This window comes from Rhinatrema bivittatum, chromosome 5 (assembly GCF_901001135.1).
Source record: "Rhinatrema bivittatum chromosome 5, aRhiBiv1.1, whole genome shotgun sequence".
Taxonomy (NCBI): domain Eukaryota; kingdom Metazoa; phylum Chordata; class Amphibia; order Gymnophiona; family Rhinatrematidae; genus Rhinatrema; species Rhinatrema bivittatum.
Window position 1 is genome coordinate 223,699,532 of NC_042619.1, and position 24,279 is coordinate 223,723,810.

Below are 24,279 nucleotides of genomic sequence, written 5' to 3' on the forward strand. Positions count from 1 at the left end.
CCCGGCCATCAAAGCCGAAGGCTTGACAAATGACTCATGTCAGCTCTCTCTCACCCATGCAACATAGAGGCAGGAAGTCTGATAATTTGGTATGCCCTGCCCAATGAGCTTTAACACATGACTTGCTGTGTGCCCCTGGATGTGGTCAGCCCCACCTCACTATGCCACAACTGTGTTCAGTGTCCTCCCACCTCACCATGCCACATCTGGACTGACCGCAAGCTGTCCACAGATGGGTGGGATGGGCAGGAAACCCGCCAAAAAAGAGAGACTGGTGGGAGGATCGGCCCACCCTTAAATACATGGCTGCCTCTCCACCCCTCGGCCTACACCCCTTCTTCCCAAGCCGCACTCCTGGGGATGGGTTGGCGCCTGTACCTCGGAAAACTGAATGGCATACTGTGTTAGCCATCAAAAATGAAAACAAATTTGCTCAAACACTTCTAACATAGGAGAAGAGGAAAGTCAGAACAAGGGAGAAGGGGAATAAAGGGTTTTCTGCATCCTCTTACCTACCTAGTTTTGCATATATGTGACTGAGGATCCGGGCTGGCTGCACGCGGACAGGGTGAACGTCAGCAACACTCTGGACATGGATCCCATGCTTTTTCAGTCGTTTCTTAATTTCTAGGGATTCTGCCAGAATTGTCACTGCATGACACAAAAAGCAAAAGCATTATTTTTTTCCAGGTAAAATTACCTGAATACTAAGCTCAGGGCGTATAAGCAAAAAAAGGTACACAATTTTTAGTGCAGAAACAAACAATATTAAAAAAAATATTTAGGAATAAGAGCAAAACAGGAAGCAACAGAACCAGAAAACTGGCATGCTGATGTTTGAAGGCTCTAGCTCAGGGGTCAGGAACCTTTTTGGCTGAGAGAGCCATAAACGCCACATATTTTAAAATGTAATTCCATGAGAGCCATACAATATGTTTAAAACTAAATACAAGTAAATGTGTGCATTTTATGTAAGATCACACTTTTAAAGTGCAATAAGTCTCTGAAAATATTACACCAGGCCTTAAGACACCAATACATCTCCTATTAGGAAAACGGACCAAGTCAGGCTGCTATAGAGTCCTACACAGAAACTACACGCCAGCAGAAAACCTCACCTGAATCACGTGCTGTCCCTCACCTAACATAGAATAAAGAGACCAAAACGCATAACAAGAAGCATGCAGACAAAAACTGAATTGGAAACTGCAACAAGCCAGAGTCTCTGTATGCAGTGTAACAAAGGAAAAAAGAAACATCACACATCCTTATAAAACAAAACTCACATATACAAATGTTTTTTCTCTCTCACTTATATAGGCTCTTAATTACACATTTACACACATGCTGTCTATCTTTTCACGCTTACACACACACAGGCTTTCAATCACATAAATACATGCTGTCTTTTTCTCTCACACACAGACTCTCATTCACATGCTTACAAACATGTCCTCTCTTTCTCTCATTTACACACAGGCTCTCAATCACATACTCACATGCTCCCTCACCTAAATCAGCTCTCAATCACACACATACACACATGGTCTCTCTCTCTCATTTAAACACAGGCTCTCAATCACATACTCACATGCTCCCTCACCTAAATCAGCTCTCAATCACACAGACACACATGGTCTCTCTCTCTCATTTAAACACAGGCTCTCAATCACATACTCACATGCTCCATCACCTAAACCAGCTGTCAATCAGACACAGACACACATGATCTCTCTCTTACTTATACACACAGGCTCTTAATCATACATACACATGATATCTCTCACACACAAAGGATCTCAATCATACACACATACTCTTTCAAACAAACAGGTTTTCAATTACAAACTTACACATACAGGTTCCCAATGGTAAACTTACATTCATGCTCTCTCTCTCACAGGCAGGATCTCAATCACAGACATACTCTCTTTCACATATACAGGCTCTCAATCATTCACATACATGCAATCTCTCACTCACACACACAGGATCTCAAACACACATGCTTGCTCGCTCATTCATTCACTCTCTCTCTCCCCCTTCCCCCCCCCCGGGAACTCGCGGCAGCAGCAGCCACCTCCCAACGCTAACCTCCTTCATTTTCAGCCCTCGCGGAGGCGAAGGCGGAGTCCCATCGGCCGCGGTTGAAGATTTTCATTTTCCTCCGAGCCGCGCTGCAGTCTTCTTCCCGTCGGACACTAGCGTGCCTGCGCGGGTCTTCCCGCGCAGGCACCCGATGCTCTCCACTTCCTCTTCCGGGCCGCGGGAAGAAGAGAGCACCCGGCGTGCTCTCTTCTTCCCGCGGCCCGGAAGAGGAAGTGGAGAGCATCGGGTGCCTGCGCGGGAAGACCCGCGCAGGCACCCGATGACTCCAGCGCTGGCACCCGGCTGACACCCGATGACTCCCGCGCAGGCACCCGGATGACTCCAGTCGGCATGCTCTCTTCTCCTCCCCCCCGCGGCCCGGAAGAGGAAGTGGTGAGCATCGGGTGCCTGCGCGGAAGAAGAGACCACGCTAGTGTGGTCTCTTCTTCCCGCGCAGGCACCCGATGCTCTCCACTTCCTCTTCCGGGCCGCGGGGGGGGGGGGGGGGGGGGGGAGAAGAGAGCACGCCGGTGCCGCTGACTCCAGCTGTCCTGCCACGTTCCGCCCGGGCTGACAGCATTTTAAGCCCGGGCGGCGGAGGACCGGGGAGCAGCTGGGTCAGCGGGGAACCGCGAAGTATGGCGACACTTGTCTGCAAGCCAGATGCAGCCCTCAAAAGAGCCATATCTGGCTCGCGAGCCATGGGTTCCCGACCCCTGCTCTAGCTAGTAGGGCTTATTTTATTGTAACATTAGCACTCAGGTACATCGTGGAGGCAATTTTCAAACTTTCCACACTGAGACAAAAAAATATGTGCACTTTTTATCCATGGGCTTTCCAACAGTTCGCTAACAGTATACATATGTCCTTTTGCTTTGAAACTTGCCACGGCTATAAAGTACTCTCTGTCAAATGCACCTGCATTTTTTTTTGCTGCAAAAACACATGCAAACATTTGAAAATGCTATGTGCATATATCCCTCCTACCCAATTTCACCACACTTGGGAAATGCATCCTCTCAATGTGGCTAAAACTATTCACATTGAGAAACAATTTTCAAACGTTTAGCCACACCAAGTTGGGAAATTGTCGATTTAGCCAGGTAAATGACTTTGAAATTTGTCCTCATAATGTAGTGCACAGACGCATCCATATTTATGACAATCTAAAGCAAGAAAAATCTGGTAATAATATTTAAAAAAAAATAATCTATAGCATGTCCACCACATACTTACTCAATGCACTTATAAAATCCTGAAACTCTTGCCTCCCAAGGCTATGAACTGTGAATAAGAAAACACAAACCTTGCACTACAACATCGGGTTTGAAAGCTGTGGAAAATCTTCTGTTTAAGGGATCAATTTCACCAGGAGCTAGAAATCCCTTTGGAAAATAAAAAGAAAAAATAATCAAGAAACTGCCTCGGAGGCCAGGCTGCTCACAGTGGACTTGGACGACTATAAATAAGGAGTAGTAAAATTGTATTTTTCATCAGCTATGCTGTTCAGTGAAATAAGTTGTAAAAATGTGGCTTGTTACAGTCTCTTTTCTGACTCATTAAAGAAATTCTTACTGCAGTGGCAAAACAATGAAAGCACTATTCAAACACTGATAGACACACAACAGCTGCCAGAGTTACAACCAGACCCCTCTATCTAGTCATGATTCACAATCTTTCAGTACGAGGTTATTCTGTTGAAATCTGCTGGGATTTATACATGCTGTACAAAAGCTGATTGTAGTGGTACATGATCTGGATAAGGTGACTTTTTCATTAGTTCTCTCATTTTATATTAGCACTGTTTCGTCTTTTCTATGTAACTGGAATCTTCTGAAAATGAGACCGCAGGAGCGAGTCTGTCACAGTACTTCTGCTCAATGGATTCCAACCTAGGGACAACAAAACCTGTGACTGCTTTGTTCATTTTAATACAAGTTTATAAGGCCAATGGCACATGCCACTACCAATTTACATTTCCAGCTTCACTGACCTTTTCCTTCACCCTGAGCTTTGCTACAAGAATCCATCCGATTGTGCTTTGGTTACACAACCAAAATGCCCCTGATGTAATCACTCAAAAGAGGCCTAATACCAAGTTTTTGCATAGACTTAGACTCTTCTCTACGCTAGTGAAAACTCACTATACTAGTGCACTGGGTAAGGTGTGGTTTATTAGATTGTGATTATAGATCATGATAAAAGACTCCCTTAGTGATCAAGGTTACTGTTCATCAGTACTGCTGTAGAATGAAGTGCTGGAACTCAGCATCGGCTGACGGAAATGACAAAGTTCCTCACATGCTCGGTCCCTGGCAAAGGAGTAATGAGTACTCACTTCCCAGATGCACAAATGCGAGAGAATCTCTTACACACGCTGGTCTGCATGACATGACATATTCCACCTGTGAGCAATTATTAAGATACAGCACTGCACACAATTACCTCTGCCAGGAGAGACCCCAGGATGTACAGAGACTGTCCCCACAAATGGGGGGTCTTTCCTAAAGGGATTCGATCCACTGAGTGAGGATTATTGTACTCCTCCTCCACCTGATAACAAAAGGTAGAGAAAGATAAGCCATCACTTCTGCATGTATTTGGTACAATAGCAAAGTAAGCCACACATCCAGTAATGGAAAAAGTGTCCATGTAGGTTTATAAGAAAGTAAGAGACCAGATAAATATTTTGGGCAACCCCTGGACAAAAACTTAAATACTAATGTCAAAATCTTGAATTTACTCTGCATGAAATAGGAAATACCTACAGTACCTGAATATAATCCGCTTTGACGTGCTTAAAAAAAAAAGGTGCAAAAAGCAGAATATAAGCAGTCTAAATAAATAAATAAAACCAATGAGGTTCAGCCAACAGGAGTGTCACATAATCAAATACCTTTGCTCCAGATAGCAGTTTCCTGCAGTGTTTTGTTTTGCAACAACTGAAGAACACATTTCACAAAAGTAACAGTTTATAGATTAAAAGAGTGCCTGGTTATGTAATTTACATTATTTATTTCCCAAATTTATGACATGCCTGTCCTGTCAAAGGCTCCAGGGTTGACAACCTATTAGCTAAGAGCAGCTGTTTGATTTACTTGTCCATCAGCGTGCCGAAGGAGCAATTCTTTTCACTGAGAGCTCTTCCTGGCTCCTCCTTCCCTCCTCCTGCTCTGTGCCTTACTAGAGCAGCAGTGCTGACTGGCAAGGGGATTGGGCGCCCTAGGCAATTTCAGCCTTGCGCCTCCCCCCCGTCATGTGGCCCCCCCCCCTGCCCCGGTCGCAGCCCCGACTCCTCCCCCCCCCCCCCCCCAAAGAAAACTTACCTGGTGGTCCAGTGTGGGCCTGGGAGCGATCTGCCGCTCCTGGGGCCTCGGCTGCCACTAATCAAAATGGCGCCGGTGCCCTTCAGCCCCTACCATGTGACAGGGGCTACCTGTGCCATTGGTTGGCCCCGTCACATGGAAGAGGCTGAAGGGCACCGGCACCATTTTGGTTAGTGGCAGCCAAGGGCTTGGGAGCAGCAGATTGCTCCCGGGCCCTCCGCTGGACCACTAGGGGGGAGTCAGGAGGGTGCCACGGGGGGGGGGGAGGGAGGCAGGGCGCCGCAGTAGGCGGCCCCTACCACTCGGCGCCCTAGGCACAGGCCTAGCTTGCTTAGTGGTTCCTCCGGCCCTGCTGACTGGGAAGAAGCAAAATAGGGACAAGCTGGCGGCAGCATTAGGTGGATCACCATGGCTGAAACCAAATTAGAGCTGAATAGGGGTTATTTGACTTGCTAAAAATAAAATAAGTAATCCACTCAAGTAAAAAAAGAAAAATCCATCAAAATTAAGAAAATTTAATAATTTTAGAATATTCTTTAAAAGCAAATTCTGAATTAACCCATTACCTTGTCTGCAGGGACAGCATAGAGTTCTGGCACCAGATGGATGCCATTCTTTCCTCTAATGAGTGTCCCCTCCAGGGCTTCCCTGTACTCCTGTACCTGGGGGGAGGCAGACAAAGAACAGGAATTTTATCTTACTGTCAATTACCATTTCAAAAACTCCCACACAGTCTGCACTAAGGGGTTGTGTATAAGTTGCAGGGGGACATGAGGCCAAGGATCCCTCCCCATCTTTTCACTGTTCATGCAAGCATAGCCGGCCAGCAACAGGTTAATCACGACTTCCTACCCAGTTTGGCACTGGCGGTTCGGCATTTCAGGATTTCAAACCTGAAGAAAACAGCTCCTGAAACCCAAGATAAAGACTTTAGCCACTTTCTAGGGGAAAAACTGGCCAGCCACTGATAGTGTAATTGTCACTGGAAGCAAAGTCCTTGGCAAGCAGCAACATTTCCTGAACCGCTGGCTGACAGGGAGATTACAACATGGGCTGCGCCTGCGACATATCCCGCTAAAACGTTCAGCAGATTAGTCAACGTATGGGGGGGGGGGGGGGGGGGGGAGCCTTTCAAAACTATGCTGACTGTTGCAAACTCCACTCTGGTACTTTTCCTCACAGACTTTGCACCAGTTTTCAAAGGGAAAGAAATGCACAGGGAAGAAGTAACCGCAAAGATTACTGCTTATCTCTGCTTATCTCTGTAGATACTTTTTTCCTGAAAAACAGCGCACATAGTTTTGAAAACTCCAACACTAAAGAGGAGGTTGTTGTCGTCCCCCCCCCCCCCCCCCCGGCCTAACCCTGCCTCTGATTTCCACCTACTTTTCCCATGAGTACAATTACGCACCCCATTCACCCCAGAATGTACTTTTGCCCACATACAGGACTGGAAATTTTCAGCACACAGTAAAAAGCTTTTGAAAATCGCCCTCCTATGAAAAGAGAACTGTCCACAGCAGCTCTTTACAATTCAGCTTCCAATTTCTGAACTCAGTCAATCCTAACTCAGGAAGTACATATAGAACTGCACCACTAATTGCAAAATCATCACTGCATTTTTCTCATATACCATCTTAAGCGATAGAGATGCTAATTTTCAAAGAAAAAAGCTTTGTCCGGGTATCTTTTGGAATTTCCCGGACAAAACCCAAGTTTGGAAAATTCCTTCCCCCCCCTGCTCTATAGTATTTTAGAGGCAGTGATGGAGGTCTTTCGGGGCATTTCTGCCTGTGAGGGCTGATATTCAGCCGTACTTGGCTAAAGTTAGCAGGATAACTCTGGCCAGAAAAATATCTTCCCTAAATTAAGCAAGGTTGCTTGCCTGTAACGGCTGTTCTCCATAGACAGCAGGACAATTCAACTACACAAGTGGGTGACGTCATCTGATGCTGCCATGGCAAAATGTGACTCTCAGAGCTCAGAAAAACTTCCAGGTTTTCCCATGCAGCCAGCGCCTCACAAGTCTCTTCAGTCTTTTACAAGCCAAGTATCAACTCTATGGGTAGGAGGATGAGATTGTATGGCTGAATAGTTCTGCTATCTGTAATATTGTCAATAACAGTAGTAATAATAATCCAGGCCCTGAATTCACTTTCCAGCAGCAGTGCGTAGCAGAAGAATAAGATATACACAAAGGCATGTATTTGTATAATAAAAGTATTTTATATAAGAGATATAAACTTGTAACAAGTTTCTATATTGCACAGAATTGTGCAACTGTGATAGAAAAAGAGAGAGAAAGAGTGAGAAGGGGGAAGATATGTGTTATGATGAAAAAGGTCTGTGGGTCTCTCTGGCCCTGGTTCTTGATGGTTCTGTTTGTTTATATCTTTACATTTTATATCTCTAACCAGGACTCCCAAAAGTGGCTGAAATACAGAATAGGAAGAGTGCAGACGCCTCCCTTCTCCTGCTCTCTTAACATAGTAAACACAATTTATTTAATTAAGAATGTATAGACCACACCATTCGCAACTCTGGGCAATCATACATAATAAAACAAAGAAGACGTCACAAAATAAAACAAATATAAACACGTTAGACGAACAAGTAACACAACTTAATAAAATTGTTTCATCGGGTGTTTCATTAGCTCTGGCACATGGGGCCCATTGCCCCGAGTCTGATTATCAAATTGTCCCACAATTTATTCCTGCTCCGCAGGGGAATTGTAGCAGGATGGCAGACATCTTTCGAATCTTGGCCAGCACCGGTAAACTAATGCAGCTGCAGCTCCATTGCTTCGCTTTGGGGATTTTCCTTTTCCTTCCTGTCGCTGATGTCGTTGACATTTGAGCTGTTCGAACCATGGGGGCTCTTGTATCTATGAATCACCCGTGCAGTTCAAACACTGGTGTTAACAGCTGATGTTTGAATCGCGTGGGCTCGTAGATATAAGAGCCATCGCGGTTCAAACAGCTCAGATGTCAACCATATGGTCGGCAGAAGAGAAGAGGAACTCCCCAAGGTGAAGCATGAAGCTGCAGCTCCACTGGGTTAGGGATTGCTGGGCCGAAGATTTTGAGAGGGATGAAGCAGAACAGGGATTAAAGAATTGGTTGGGGAGAGGGCAAGAGCAGGGGAAAATGGAACTCTAGGACTGGGAAAGAAGAGCAGGGGAGACACAGGGACTGGGTGAGAGAGTAGGGGAAGAATGGGGACTTAGGGCCTGCATGAGAATCTGGAAGAATGTGACTTGGGGAAGAGAAGGCAAAGAATAGGACTTGGGAGAGCAGGGAAAGAATGGGGACTAGGTGGAAATCTGGAAGAAGAGAGACTGGATGGGAGCCTGAAAGATCAGGGTCTCAGGGAGGATAGCAGGGGAAGAATAGGACTCGGGAACTGGGAGGAGAGCAAACAAAGAACAGGAACGTGGGGATAGGGGAAAGCGGGATAGAATGCGGACTTAGGGGGGAGAACAGGGTAGAATGGAAACCTGGGGGGGTGAGTAGGGGTGGAATGGGGGCTGGAGGGGAGAAGGGGAAGAATGGGGACTCAGGGACTGGGTGGGAATCTGGAAGAATGGGGATCTGGGGATTAGGGGAGACTAGAGAAAGAACAGGACTCCAGGTTTGGGGGTGAGCAGAGAAAGAATAGGAAAGATCATGGACTAGGGGGGAATCTGGAAAAAGAGGGACTCGAATACTGGGTGGGAATCTGGGAGACCAGAGACTCAGGAGGTAGGGAGGAGAGCAGGGGAAGAACACGGGCTTGGGGGCTGGGTGAAAGAGCAAGGACTGGGAAGGAGAGCAGGGGAAGCATGGGGACATAGGGAGAGCAGGGACTCCAAGACTGTGGGAGAATGGGGACTTGGAGATAAGAGTTGTAGGGGGAGAGCAGGGGCTCAGAGGGACAATAGGGATCTCAGCAACTGAGTGGGTATGAGGGGAAAGAGAAGAAGGCTGTGGGGTGGGGGTTGATTGATGGAGAGACTGGAGAGATGGTGAGAAGCACTGAAAAGAAATGGTACTGTGGAGGTATGTGAGAGAAGAAAGGAATAGGTCTGTGAACATGGAGAGAGAGGGTGGGAATGGAGCCAGAGAGTTGGTGAAAGAGGGGTAAATAGGAGGCTGGGTAGGAGATAAGCAACAGAACAGGCTGGAGGCCTACAGAGAATGTCCTGGAGCTGGTCAGAGGATGAGAGGCAGAGGAAGGTCGATGAGAGTTAGGGAAAGGGTGAGTATAGAGAATAGAGATGGAGAATTAGGGAGTGGGTAAAACCTACAGGAGGAATAAGAGGCTGGGGAAGGAGTGAGAGATGGGGGGAATGAGAGAGTTGGGGAGGGGTGAAAACGAGGGATGGAAAACTGGTAGATAGGTGAAAGATAAGAAGGATACTGAGGGGGAGAAGAAGGGGTGAAATTTAGCTGTGAATGGATAGAGAGCAGAGAGGAATGGAGAAAAAGATGAATAGGAAACTTCAGTATCAGACAATGTACAGAAAGAAGGGAAGAAAACAGAAGGAGAGAGAGAGAAAATGGAAAATAGACCCTGAAAAAGAACATTGGAGAAGATAAAAAATAGAGACCAGGACCAATCCAGTTTTAAAAATAAAATTCCCCAGACAACAGAAGGTAAAAGTAGAAAGTATTTTCTGTTTTTTAAGAATGGAATGTGTCAGTTTTGGGAATGTGCATTTCTTATATGTTTGTATTTTGCTCAGTGCAGGAGGAAATGAATCCATTTCTTTTTCTCTGATGTTGCACTGAATGCAGAGTCTGGCTTCCTGGGGTTTCCATTTCATTTTTTGTCTGCATGCTTCTATTTCTAATTTGTACTCCCTTATTTTTTTATTAGGTGAGGGTCAGTTTGTGTTCTGTGTGTTTGACCAAGGTGAGGGATTCTGCTAGCAAGTAATGTCTATGTATGGACCTATAGGAGGTAATTTTAAAAGAAGTTACAAGTGTAAACGTAACAGATTATCATAGCAATTTTAAAAAGCTATTTATGTACCTAAAATGCACTTACGCATGAATATCCTATGGACAATTCAATGGCATACAGTATATTTAGCAATTTTCAAAATCCCACTTACATGAGTAAAGTGCATTTACACCTGTAAAATCCAGTTTTAAGCATATAAATGCTTTTTAAAATCAGGCCCATAGCAGTCTCGCTGATGTATTGGTGTTTTAGGGCAGTGCTTTCTCAGGAAGGATTGCTGCTCTTTCAGTCCTTGAAGTTAGTGCTTTTATGGTATGGCAAGTTTGCTGCATAGGTTCTGTGTTGTTTTTTAGGGGTTTTTTGCAGGATTTTGTGTTACTTCAAAACGTGTCTGGCCATGGAATGTGCTTATGTTGTTATAACTGAGGTGACACTAACATCTGAATATATTTTTTTGTATGGTGAGTTGCAAGGGAAAATGTCCTTTGTTCATTGTTGGGAGGAATTTCTGTGGAGGAGAGTTTGTGTCACAGAACTGGAGGTGTGGGATATTTGAGATTCTGTCCCTTCCTTGTCTGCAGTCCAATCCACAAGCCATGCAGGAAAGGCAAAGAAAGAATCTACCCCCAGTGCAAAAAGAGACATAGCAGGCAGGAGCTCTAGGACTCAGGAAAGGAGCAGACAGTGGTGCAAAAGACTGGAAACTGAGCCAAGCTGACCCTGCAGTACTGCCCCAGGCCTCCCTTTTCAAACTGCAACTGTACCGAGAGGGAACAGAAGGTTAACACAACCAGATAACTAAGTCTGTTTCCTAGTTATCCTTATATCATAAGTTTAATGATCAAAATTGAGGGTGACGAGGGGGGGGGGAGGGGGGGTAGCTGGGTGGAAAGGACCTATGGGCTCATTCTGTCACAGCCATGGCAGCCTCAGTGGCCCACTTGCGAGCATTTCCCATGGAGGCGATCTGCAAGGCTGCAAAGTGGAGTTCTCTCCACACATTCACATTTTATTAATGTAGGTTCGGCCAGTCCATCCTTTGAAACCTGTTTGAGGTGTGGAACCCAACTCACCCACCTAGGGCCTGTTGTTTGGATTCAGACTGTCTCCCTCATTGTTACCAACAGTACCGGTGTTGTGGTTGGGTGTCTGTTGATCCCCTTTTGTGCTGGGGAGCAGCCTGTAGCTAGGGATTCACCCATGTGTGAGGACTGCTATACTGCTTGTCCTCAGAGAAAGCAGAGTTGCTTACCTGTAACAAGTGTTCTCCGAGGACAGTAAGATGTTAATCCTCACATAACCCACCCACCACCCTGCAGAGTTAGGTTTCTCCTATTTTTTATTTTAATCATAATTCTATATTACAAGACTGTAGAGACACCCCATGTGGACGCGTGGTATAGGGCATGCTGGGTATGCTCAGTGTGCCTAGTCAAAGTTCTAGAAACTTTGACATAATTTTTCCGTATCGGGGCTCCATCTGATGATGTCATCCGTGTGAGGACTACCATCCTGTTTGTCCTCGGAGAATAATATCTGGAAAGGAATCAATAGAGGCATGCAGAAGACCATTTGACATTGTGAATAATGGAGCGAGTACTGTTGGTTTATGCAGAAGTATATTCAAAATGCACCAATGCTTCCTTACCTGAACCTGATCCCCATTAAACACTCCATCTATTATGAGATACGTCCAGAAGAGTGGCCACTCGCATTCTATATTCTCAAACAGCTTGAGCTCAGCAGGGTCATAATGCAGCCTGTTGGGGTCCTAGAAAAGAAACTACTGATATTTACAGGACAAATGTACAAAACAGTTTTCCCCCCCCATTTAAGGAGCAATTTTTAAATGTGTGTGGGTAGTTGCAAAGGCTGCAGGCACTCTGACCTGTGGATTTTATACCAATTCTCATAGTGCATGTTTGCTTTCCCTACGAAAGCTGTCTATTGAAAATGTAGATGCAGAGCTTTGCAATGGCTTTTCCTGTGGGTGCTTTTCCCCTCATAAAACTGTGTGTGTTAATGCCTCCCCCGACCTCACCCCGCCTCTCGGCCCACCTGCTTCTCCCAGGGATACAAAGCATGTTCATTGTTACATACTTTTTACCTGGGGAAAGGGTGGATAATTTGCAGGCGGCCAATGTATTTGCGGAAACGTCTTTGAAAATTCACCTCTTTTGGGGGTTATTTTATAACAGTCCACATTTGCGCAAAATCCACGGGGTAAGTTTTTTACTCAACAGATTTTGCGGAAATTTCCAAAATGAAAAATATGAGCACACTCATTATCCCGGGAAAACTACCCGCACACATATTTACACACGCTAAGCTGTGTGGTTAGAATTTGCATGCGTTATCCCTTTCCCACTCCCCACTCCCACTCCCCCCCCCGACAGCTCTCTTTATAGTGCTGGTAAAATTACACAAGTGGCAGTGCTACACATGTGAACTTAACCCGCGCACAGGGAGCAAAATTTTACACAAATCTCCTTTCCACGGGTAAAGAAAGCACTGCTTTTAACCCTTGGAAATGGCATTAAAAATTATTCTCGTTAGTCTCCAGGTAAAAAAGGTTTACTGCATCCGGCCCTAAATTAGAACTTATAAGGTCAATTTAAAGAAGGTTTTTGCCCAGGTAAAGTAGGTTGGCTGAAAATTGTCCCCTTCAGAGCAGCTAAAAAAATATATACTCGGGGGTTTACCAGGTGGGTACTTCTGTCTGCATTAAAAAAGGGGAGTTCCAAAGGGCTTGTACTGGTCAGGGGAATAAAAGTGGTATTTTTCAGGCATGCGTGCATACTGTTTTCCTGTCCCTCCACCCGCAGAAAAATAAGGTGCAAAGTCCATGGGGATTTTTGGTGCCCATGTATCAAAGTAAACAAATTCTCAAAATACTACATGCATAGTTTCTATTTTAAAACTGCTTACCAGGTCCACAAGGCCCTGCGGAGGCTATGCCTAGGCGGGACAATTTTAAAGAGATCTAGCAGGGTAACTAAGGAATTCCCTGGCAAGATTTCTGTGGGTGAAAACTGCTCCTGGGTAATTAGACCCTAGTTTCAACAACTGCAGCTAAACAAAAGGGTCCCAAAAATAATAAGGAAGACGGTTTATCAAATCCGTTGAGGAAACAAAAAAAAGGATAACACCGAATGTCCTTTAAAAATATTTATTAAGAATTTGCCTGACTCAAGGCCTGAGTTTCGGCCTTTTATAATAGGGCTGCTTCAGGGGCTTCTTAATAAAACACAGAATGATATACTTTATCCCACCTTCGTCTAGTAAAAAATGTCAAACATCTGGTGATTTGTAGTCATCCATGTTATTATTCTCTTTTGTTCAGTGAACAAACCAACTTTAGTTTAAAACTTTAGATGTCAGCGAAACTGCTAACAAACAGCTGCAGTTTTGCTGACATCTAAAGTTTTAAACTAAAGCCTGGATAAAGAATAGGATTTATTTAAGTACTGAAGATTATATCTTCCAAGAAGCCATAAGTGTGGTTATACCACACCGATGTTATAAGAAATCCAATAAGTTGGTTTGTTCACTGAACAAAAGAGAATAATAACATGGATGACTACAAATCACCAGATGTTTGATATTTTTAACTAGACGAAGGTGGGATAAAGTATATCATTCTGTGTTTTATTAAGAAGCCCCTGAAGCAGCCCTATTATAAAAGGCCGAAACTCAGGCCTTGAGTCGGGCAAATTCTTAATAAATATTTTTAAAGGACATTCGGTGCTAAACAAAAAGGGGACATCCAGGCAGTTTATTTTTCAGAATTAGCTACAACGTCCACATCAACACAGGCAAGTGAAAATTTCCCTCTAACTGTAAGTAATATTTAAGCAATGTAAAACTTGAGCCCCCACCATGTTTTCTAAAAGCAAATTTTAAAAATAAAACAGTTGCACTGCAGCTTTGTAGGATAGAAAACTTGTATTTATGAAAAATTCAGAACCAGCAGAGCCCTATCAGGCTAATATTATCTACATGGTCACTTAACATTATGCAGGTTGCATGACACAGATATGGAGGCTTGGCAACACAGGGGTCCATATTCAGTAGGACATTTAGTGAACATATAGCTACATATAGCTGGATAGAGCTACATATAGCTACGTATAGCTGGATAACAAAAAACTAGCTGGCTATGTTTTAATATAGCCGAGCAGGTTTTTAGTTATCCAGCCTTGTGTGGCCGGATAACGTGCTACTTATATCTTGAAAAGATATCCGGCGCTGTCATTATCAAAACCAAAGATTCAGAGGGTTAATCCCCTCCCTCCCATACCAAAGCTTAGTACAAAGGCCCTCAGGTCGTACTCTGGCCCTGGTCCCAATTTTCCATCAAAAAGGCTCAGGCTGCCTCCCTTCCTGCCCTCCCCCCTCACCCACCCACAAGGAATCAAAGGGGTGCCCTCCATCCCTCCCCAATAACGTTTAGATCCAAGCCAGGAGCGAGGGATCCTCTGCCCTGCTCCTGGCGCCTCCAGTGCTGCTCTGGCAGAGGCGGCGCTGGAAGCAGAAGCTTGCATTGAAGTGGGTGGGTGGAGGGCAGGAAGGGAGGCAGCCTGAGGCTCCTGGATGGAAAATTTGGACTGGGGTCAGGGTACAATGCCAGGCCCATCCTAAGTCTTAACAAAGGACTGGGAGAAGGTAGGTGAGTACGACGGACATGAGGGCCTTTGTATTAAGCTTTGGGATGGGAGGGAGGGGATTAGCCCTCTGAATCTTTGGTTTTGATAATGACGGCATTATTCAGCCACACAAGGCCACATAACGTTAGACCTGCTCTGAAACAGGTCTAAAGTTATCTGGCTGACCTAGCCGGATATACCCGATATTTGGCTAGGTTAGCCGGATATCTCAGCCCCTCCCAGGAATGCCCTCAAAACGTCCCTTTTCTATCCAGCTTATTCTAGCCAGGAAACTAGTTACCAGGGCATAATTCAGCCAGATAAGGGCAGAATATAACCGGGTAAGCCATTTAGACTGATAACTTTTAGGTTATCCACCTAAATGGCTTTTGAATATCTACCCCATAAATTTTAAAAATATTCGATATATCTACTGAAATTCTGTAGAACCTCTCTTGGAGTTTTATAACCATCCCTAAGGAAGCGACAGCAGCCATAACGCCCCTGCAAAAAAAAAAAAAAAAAAAAAAAGTTTTATTTTATATCATGCAAGATCTACTGGCTTACTATAAATCCTTTGTGAATCTTCCTTTCATGAGTATTTCCACGTTTTCTTTTTTCTAGAACAAAAAGATTTCTTTACAAAACATCCCTATCCTCAGTTGCCCATATCCTGGCATGACAGTCAATTCATTAAGTAAGAAGTAGCGGGCTTGTTAACCAATTAAGAGATCTTTATTTACATCCCGCACCATGTCAAGCCAGGGCACCAACAGGTTAATTCTTTCATGGTCTAACATCACATTACCCCCTCATGCCTTAACATGCCATTTCTTAGAATAAGGATTCTGTAACTGTTTAAATATAGCTGATACAGTACATGCAAACACTGAGAATAGTACTCAGATCTGACAAAGGCCAGGATGGCTTAAAGCATTTATTTGCTTCTTTTGGCTTGACTTTGCTTTGTCGTGGTGCATTTAGAGAAAACAGTCGAGTACGTTTAGAGGCTTTTTCTTATTTTATGTTCTGCTGTGGCTGATTGGCAGGACAGATGTGCAGGTTAAGTGTATTTTTGTGTGCTGCGGGCTTTGTTTAGAGGAGCTTTCAGAGGCATGCAAAGCAGATTCCTTCAGCTGGCTACTTATACAGGGTGGTAAGGGACAAAGTTTGGCCACATTAGTTAAATTTTGGGCAAGCCATTCTTGGGTGTGTAGGCAGTATCATATGCACTGGTTGTGCAAACTTATGCCTCACATTAAATTGTGCAGACAAAGAGCATTTCCACAGCTGTAAGGGAAAGCTTAGAAGGCTTTTGAAGGGTGTGTGTGGGACTTCCCAGTCAGCTGCCGCCACGGAAGCTTCTTCAGTCTTGTGTGTAAGCACAGCAAGAAACCAGCTCCAGAAAAGGAGGTGGGAGGATAACAGATGAGTGAGCCCTTTGAGCTGCAGTACATCCTTGAGCAAACCCACGAGGTCTACGCTGGCAGCTGGCAAACATGCCCTGTAGCGGGCAGTCTGGAGCTTTGCCTTTACCAGCTTCCTCCCCTGCAGGATGGGCCAGCAGGACTTAAGCAGGTTCCTAGGGCAATGAAGATAACTGAAGTCCAAAGGCACACTGAGGTCAGGGAAGGCAGCAGATAAGCAGAGCTAGAAACAGGCCAAGGTTGAGGCAGGCAGCTAGCAAGAGGCAAGGGGTCAAGATCAGGCAGCAAGATCAGGCAGCAAGCAATCGTGGTCAGTTCCGGGCAACAGGTCAAGATCCGAAGAGTCAGAACAAGAGTGGACAGAGACACACTGAAGACAATAGACAAAATGGGCAGGATGAGCAAGGCTGGATGAGGAAGATAAGGCAAAGCTGGATGAGGCTAGGCTTGCAGATAGGAATCAGGAACCACACACAGGAGCAACACGCACTACTCAGGAGTAAAAGACCTGTTGCTGAGGTAAAGATGAGGTGTCTGTAGAGCCCTTGAATAGGAAGGGCTGTGTAATGTCAGCAGGAGACGCCACGGGGTCTTTCCCACCGCAGACCCTTTAAGGCTGGGAAGAGTGTGCATGTGCACATCCATGGAGGAGCTGGATCGTAGCGTCATGGCGCCGGTGGAAGCTGGAGCCAGCAGCGTTCGAGCTGTGCTGAGGCCAGGTGGCGTTGGATCCAAGAGGAGAGGCATGGCGATGCAGGAGGTGGAACTCAGCTACTTTCTGCCACGCTGAGTCTTGGCTGACATTGGAGGTAGGTGGGCCACGAATCCTAACAGGTTCATGTGGCTGATTATCGTGCTGTCCACAGCAAACACTGGTTACAGATAACAACTCGATTTTCTCTGAGGAATAAGCAGGATGATCAGCCAAACAAGTGGGATTTCGTAGCTAATGGTTGCCTTCCAACATAAAACAGAAAAACAAACAACAACTAGCCATCAATGGGCAGTAAACATGTTTTTTGCAAGGGAAAAAATCTCTATCATATTTTCTACTTTTTTTTTGAGGGGGAGGGTATTCAGGAAACCAACCCAGAATAATAAAATTGGCCCTAGGGAGGATGGAATGGGGTTCTATCCCTCAAAGAGACACGAGAACAAATTGATCAAATATATAGTCACATTAGGAGTCAGTGTCCAAATAACAGTGACATATAAATATATGGAAAGAAGTCCAAATTGCAGCTTTGCAAATCTCCTCCATGGAGGCTAATCTAAGATGAGCCACCAACATGGCCGTGTCTCTACATTACGAGCTATGACATACCCTTCTAGAATCAGACCCAATTAGTTCATTTGGTTATAGAGGTCAAAAGAAACAAAAAGCTGGATGGACCTTCTTTGGACCTTGGCCCACTCCAAATAGAAGGCAATTGCTCTCTTGTCCCACTTATCCCTGGGAGTGAGCCAAAAGGAATGGATCAGCTCTTTGGGATCTGCCAGTACTTCCTACTGACCCAGACTGGTCACTGTAAGAGACAGGATACTGGGCTTGATGGACCTTTGCTCTGATCCAGCATGGCATGTCTTATGTATTTACAATCTTCAGACAATGCAGGGCTTTTCACCTTTATGAACATGTGGCCTGGAAAAAATATTGGTAGATCAACTGATTGGTTAAGAAAGGAAGTCTTACACACTTTGGGCAGGAACTTAGGGTGATGCTACTCCTCCATCGTATTATGATGAAACTTTGTAAAAGGTGGTAAGTCACTAAGGCCTGGCGCTCACTAAGTCTGCAAGCTAATGTATCCACTGCCAAAAATGTTACCTTCCAGGTCATATACTTCAACACAGGAAGCCAAAGACTCAAAAGGGTTTCAGCAATGGCATAAGAACAATGTTAAGGTCCTATGACATGGTGAGAAGCTGGATGGGAGCCTGCAACTGAAGCTAGCTATGTATAAACCTGATAACTAGAGGATGTACAGATATGGGGGTGCCCTTCACGATGGTTATAAGCACCAGCTGCATTAAGGTGTACTCTTACAGAGTTATTTTTCAAATCAGACTTACAAAGATGCAGAAAGTACTCAAAAATGTTTATGTAGAAAAATAGAAAAGATTTATTTGTTTGTATTTGATAATCCACATTTCCTCTCACATCAGATGGAAAACCTCCTCTATTTCAACCTATAAGATTTTCTAGAGAAGCCAGAAGGGCCCAAGACATCTGTTCAGAGAAATCACAATTACTACTCTAAGCAATTTACTGGGCAGATTGTCCATGTCAGCCTAGCTTCTTTTACCGAAAGGACTATAATAAGTGCCTCACTACTTAACATTCTGCCTAGGGCTGAATCTGCTCAGATGCACCTGCAGATATCTTGGCCCTTGTCCAGATAAAACTCTAAATGTGAGGGCTAATATTTTAAATTGAATTCAGTAGCTCACTGCCAAGCAGAAGAGATTTTAGTACAGGACTGTTTTATATACTTGCTTCTCATCGTTGTCCCAGCAGCGGCATTTTGGATTAGCTGGAGGTTTTTTTTAAAGACCTGAATAGCAATCCACAGTAAAAACATGCAGTAATTCAATTATAATAATATTAAAGCCCTTGCCAATATGTGTAAAACTGACTGATTTAGGAAAGGGTGCATCTGATGGATAACCTGTTGCGGAGTGCGCCCTCAGGCTCAGTTTGGAGCGTGGAGGCGCGGTCCCATCTAAGGTAGGATGTGAGCCCTTGGGCCGCGGCACGGCTCAGGGAGGAGCCCCAAGACACAGCACGGGAGGTGAGGTGGTATGAGAGCATAGGTGGAGCAGGAGCGAAGACAAGGCAAGGATTATCCGGAACAGGAACTAGGCAGGCTCAGCCCTCCACTGGACCTACACGCACCAATGAGATCCAGCAACGCAATGCTGATCTCGAGAGTAGCCCTCCGGCCACTTGATAGCCCTTCCGGACCCGTCGCTAGGGAACGAGTGCGTGAGGCCAGACGGAAGCTGAGGGCAGGAACATGAAGACTTGGACGAAGACTCAGGATACTCGGAGGATTTAGACGCAGACTTGGGTACTCAGGAGACTCGGAGGCGGCACCCAAAACCCGAGGGACAGCAGCTTTAAAATGGCAACGAGTAGAGCGACCAAAGCGACGGGCTACACATAAGCTGCAGCCATTTCAAGACAGCATGTCAGATCAAGGTTGAAATGATTCTGCTTCGAAAGAGCACACACATAAAGACAGTACAGTAACTAACACTAAGTCTGCGACAAACTGATTGTCAGGGTTGAAATATTTAGACTTGCGTCGTTTCTGTTATTTAGCAGTTACCTATGAGTGTTGATATTTAAAGTTTATTGTATACATCGCTGATTCTGAGGTGGGGGAGGGATGGGATAATGGTCGACTTGTCTGGGGCGAGGTGCTCCCTAAGGGAGGAATCCGCGAAGGAGGGACAGTGGATTACACTGAGGGGGGTCTCAGCCCTGAATAACAGGGTAAGAAACAACAACTCATACATGGTGCTGATTAGTGAAGGGCAACTCTCAAAGCAAAACTCTCCTTTATGCTTAGGTTAGTATGGGATCACAGTGCAGCTGAACCGGCGTGGTATTTATGCTAATCCACTAATACAGCACATATAAAATATGATGCGTATTGCGACATTTAATGTAAATGGTTTAAATACATACAGAAAGTGCCATCTACTACTGAGAGACCTGACAAGGCTGAACCTAACAATAGCATTTCTGCAAGAGACCCATATTCGTAGAAGCCATGAGTGACTAATCTCCTTCAAAGAATACCCTAATGTGTACTTAGCAGCTACGGGGAAAGACAGTAGGTATGCTGGGGCAGGAATATTGATATCTTCAGCGCTCACTTATGATACACTAGCACAAGTAATTGATGATAAAGGGAGATTTGTCTTCCTTAAAATCCAACTGGGCAAGGATATTTACTCGCTGCTATCGGTATATGCTCCCAATCAGGACCAAGTAACTTTTTTACCTCGGATTACACAAGTATTAGATAAACATGGGGAAGGATATAGAATTTGGGGGGGGGGGGGGGATTTTAACCTTGCTCTTAATGTGGATTTGGATACCTCTTATCAATATATATATATAAATATATATAAATATATAAATATCAATATATATATATATAAATACCTCTTCAATATATATATAAATGATCTGGAAAGGAATACGACGAGTGAGGTTATCAAATTTGCGGATGATACAAAATTATTCAGAGTAGTTAAATCACAAGCAGACTGTGATACATTACAGGAGGACCTTGCAAGATTTGAAGATTGGGCATCCAAATGGCAGATGAAATTTAATGTGGACAAGTGCAAGGTGTTGCATATAGGGAAAAATAACCATTGCTGTAGTTACACGATTTTAGGTTCCATATTAGGAGCTACCACCCAGGAAAAAGATCTAGGCATTATAGTGGATAATACTTTAAAATCGTCGGCTCAGTGTGCTGCAGCAGTCAAAAAAGCAAATAGAATATTAGGAATTATTAAGAAGAGAATGGTTAATAGAACGGAAAATGTCATAATGCCTCTATATCGCTCCATGGTGAGACCACACCTTGAATACTGTGTACAATTCTGGTCGCCGCATCTCAAAAAAAATATAGTTGCGATGGAGAAGGTACAGAGAAGGGCAACCAAAATGATAAAGGGGATGGAACAGCTTCCCTATGAGAAAAGGCTAAAGAGGTTAGGGTTGTTCAGCTTGGAGAAGAGACGGCTGAGAGGGGATATGAAAGAGGGCTTTAAGATCATGAGAGGTCTTGAACAAGTAGATGTGATTCGGTTATTTTCACTTTCGAATAATAGGACTAGGGGGCATTCCATGAAGTTAGCAAGTAGCACATTTAAGACTAATCGGAGAAAATTCTTTTTCACTCAACGCACAATAAAGGTCTGGAATTTGTTGCCAGAGGATGTGGTTAGTACAGTTAGTGTAGCTTGGTTCAAAAAAGGTTTGGATAAGTTCTTGGAGGAGAAGTCCATTAATGGTTATTAATCAATTTTACTTAGGGAATAGCCACTGCTATTAATTGCATCAGTAGCATGGGATCTTCTTAGTGTTTGGGTAATTGCCAGGTTCTTGTGGCCTGGTTTTGGCCTCTGTTGGAAACAGGATGCTAGGCTTGATGGACCCTTGGTCTGACCCAGCATGGCAATTTCTTATGTTCTTATCACAGTTCCCAGAAAAAGACTACATATAGGACAAAAGCTAGAGCGGCACTACGTTCCATTATGAAAGCTTGGCACCTGGAGGACATTTGGCGCCAATGTAATCCCACTCAATCTAATACGGCAGGCATCACAGTGCTACCTAAGCCTGGTAGAGACCCAACCTTATGCGGATCCTACAGGCCGATATCCCTGATTAATCAGGGATACACATTCTACTCTAAACCACATAATTCTTATACTCATATAGACCTGCTTAACTGCTTAATCTCTCAAGTTAAACAAAGCGAGATCGAGCCAATCACCTGGTCTGATCATGGATTGGTATGGGTAGATATTAACATTCAGAGTGGTAATAGGGGTCAACTCTTTTAGCGTCTTAATACATCACTTCTTAAACAAAAAACATTTGTACAAAAATTGGCAGCCCATTTAAGTGATTATTATCAACATAATAACAACACAGTTGTCTCCGAAAGTTGTCTTTGGGAATGTTCTAAAGCTGTAATAAGGGGCCATTGTATTGCCAAAGCTGTGGCTGATAAGAAGGAAAGGCAGCGCCTACGCCTCACCCTGCTGAGTGAAATTGACTCCCTTTCCAAAAAGCATTTTCAAAATCAATCTGATAGAGTCTCCAAACAGCTTTTAGAGGCAAGATTCAAATTAAGTACTTTAGATGATAATTTAATTGCCCATAACCTAGAAAGTTTTAAACAGAGGTACTTTGAGGGTAGTGATAAGTCCGGAAAACTTTTGGCACAACAACTGAAGGATAAACAGGCACAAAGTATTATTATAAAAATAAAGGATACCGCTGATAAGATTATCATGGATCCTACGAATATTAGACACTGCTTCACAGCCTTTTTATGCCTCCCTGTATAGCCCTAATACTCAAATTCAGGATGCAAACATTATGGACTACCTGACCACTATCAAGCCTTAGATCTCCCTATCACTGCAGGGGAAGTGATCTTGGCGATTAAATCTCTTAAAAATGGCAAATCACCCGGCTTGGCGGGCTCCCTAGAGAGTACTATAAAGTGCTGGCGGAAAGCTTGACTACCCCCCTAGTGAACTTATTCAATTATATTCGTGATGGAGGAACACTTTATGCTCAATCTAATATGGCAAGCATCACAGTGCTACCTAAGCCTGGTAGAGATCCAGCCTTATGTGGATCCTACAGGCCGATATCCCTGATTAATCAAGACCTAAAACTACTGGCTAGGATATTAGCTCTGAGATTAAATAAATATCTCCCCTTCCCAGTACACTCAGATCAGGTGGGATTCGTGCCTCAACGAATGGTGGCAGACAATGTGAGAAAGATCCTTGATCTTGTATGGTGGGCTAAGCGGGAAAACATTCTATTGATGCCGAAAAGGCATTTGACATGGTCCATTGGCCTTTTTTATTTCAAACTTTGCTTAAAATGAATTTCGGCCCTTTTTTTCTCCGATGGATCTCTTAGCTATATAAGAAACCACAAGCTATGGTCAAGGTCAATGGCAGATATGGGGAGTGGTTTGATAATGGCACAGGGACTCGATAAGGGTGCCCACTTTCCCCACTAATGTTTGCCCTTTTTCTGGAACCTCTGGCAACAAGGGTTCGAGGATCTTCTCTCATAAAAGGGATCTCACTAGGGGAATGTAACTATAAACTGTATTTATTTGCAGACGATATTATGTTTATGCTAGCGAATCCTAGTCGGTTATTAAAAGGAGTTCAGAAGGAACTAACATTATTCAGCAGTGTCTCAGGGTTCAGGGTAAACTTTGACAAATCCGAACTACTGAATATAAATTTAGGTCATCAAGATGTCCAAAACATTACTCAGTCCTTTCCTTTTAGGTGGGCCAAAAAGTCCCTTAAATATCTGGAAATTCACATTAATTCGAATCTACATGAGCTTTATGACCTTAATTGTGTCCCTTTATCGAAACATATAGACAAAGATTTAGACAAATGGCATAAGGGAGCATTTACTTAGCTAGGGCGCATTGCCATAATTAAAATGAATGTCTTAACACGGTTCTTATATTTGTTCACTACTCTACCCATGATGCTACCACCAGCATTTATGAGGAGAACACAAAAGAAAATGTATTTCATTTGGCACCATCGGCCCCCCAGAGTAGCAAGGTGGGTATTATATCAAGACAAACGACAGGATGGATTGGGAATGCCGAATTTGCAAATCTATTATGCTGCAGCTCAAATTAAAGCTGTAACTGACTGACATACTTGGCGGCATATAAATTGTACCCCTTGGTCGCAAAAGACCACCTTAACGATTTGGGATAAATGGAAAAAGCAGTTGTATGTGGTCATTCCCTTACCACTATCAATCCTATTTGTATCAAAATACGGATTTTGCTATAGGATACCAGTCTAAGACGTTTCAAGCCTGGCGACTGGCAGGTATTACCACTATTGGACACATCTTCCAAAGAGGAGAGATATTACCTTTGAGCCAGTTATTGGAACTTTACTCACTACCACAGGCTAGTTTTTTAGAATATGCTCAAATCAGGCATTTTCTCCAAACAACTGATCACCAACAGAAGCTCAGAGGGACACGTTCTCTCTTTGAGAACATGTGTCTCACAGCAGACACAC

At 44.1% G+C, this 24,279-nt stretch overlaps 1 protein-coding gene across 4 annotated transcripts in view; it reads right to left on the minus strand.

Moving 5' to 3' along the window:
• PHKA2 (phosphorylase kinase regulatory subunit alpha 2) overlaps window positions 1-24,279 on the minus strand; it is a 215,231-nt gene that overhangs the window by 113,048 nt on the left and 77,904 nt on the right. For all 4 annotated transcript variants that reach the window (XR_003857009.1, XM_029603350.1, XM_029603348.1 and 1 more), the window contains exons 10-15: window positions 15,458-15,511; window positions 12,010-12,132; window positions 5,981-6,076; window positions 4,534-4,641; window positions 3,395-3,473; window positions 517-651 (exon numbers count right to left, since the gene is read on the minus strand). Coding sequence is in view for 3 of the 4 variants with exons in the window: in XM_029603350.1 (XP_029459210.1) it covers window positions 517-651; window positions 3,395-3,473; window positions 4,534-4,641; window positions 5,981-6,076; window positions 12,010-12,132; window positions 15,458-15,511 (595 nt within the window). In the remaining variant the exon portion in view is untranslated. The remainder of the gene's footprint in view (window positions 1-516; window positions 652-3,394; window positions 3,474-4,533; window positions 4,642-5,980; window positions 6,077-12,009; window positions 12,133-15,457; window positions 15,512-24,279) is intronic.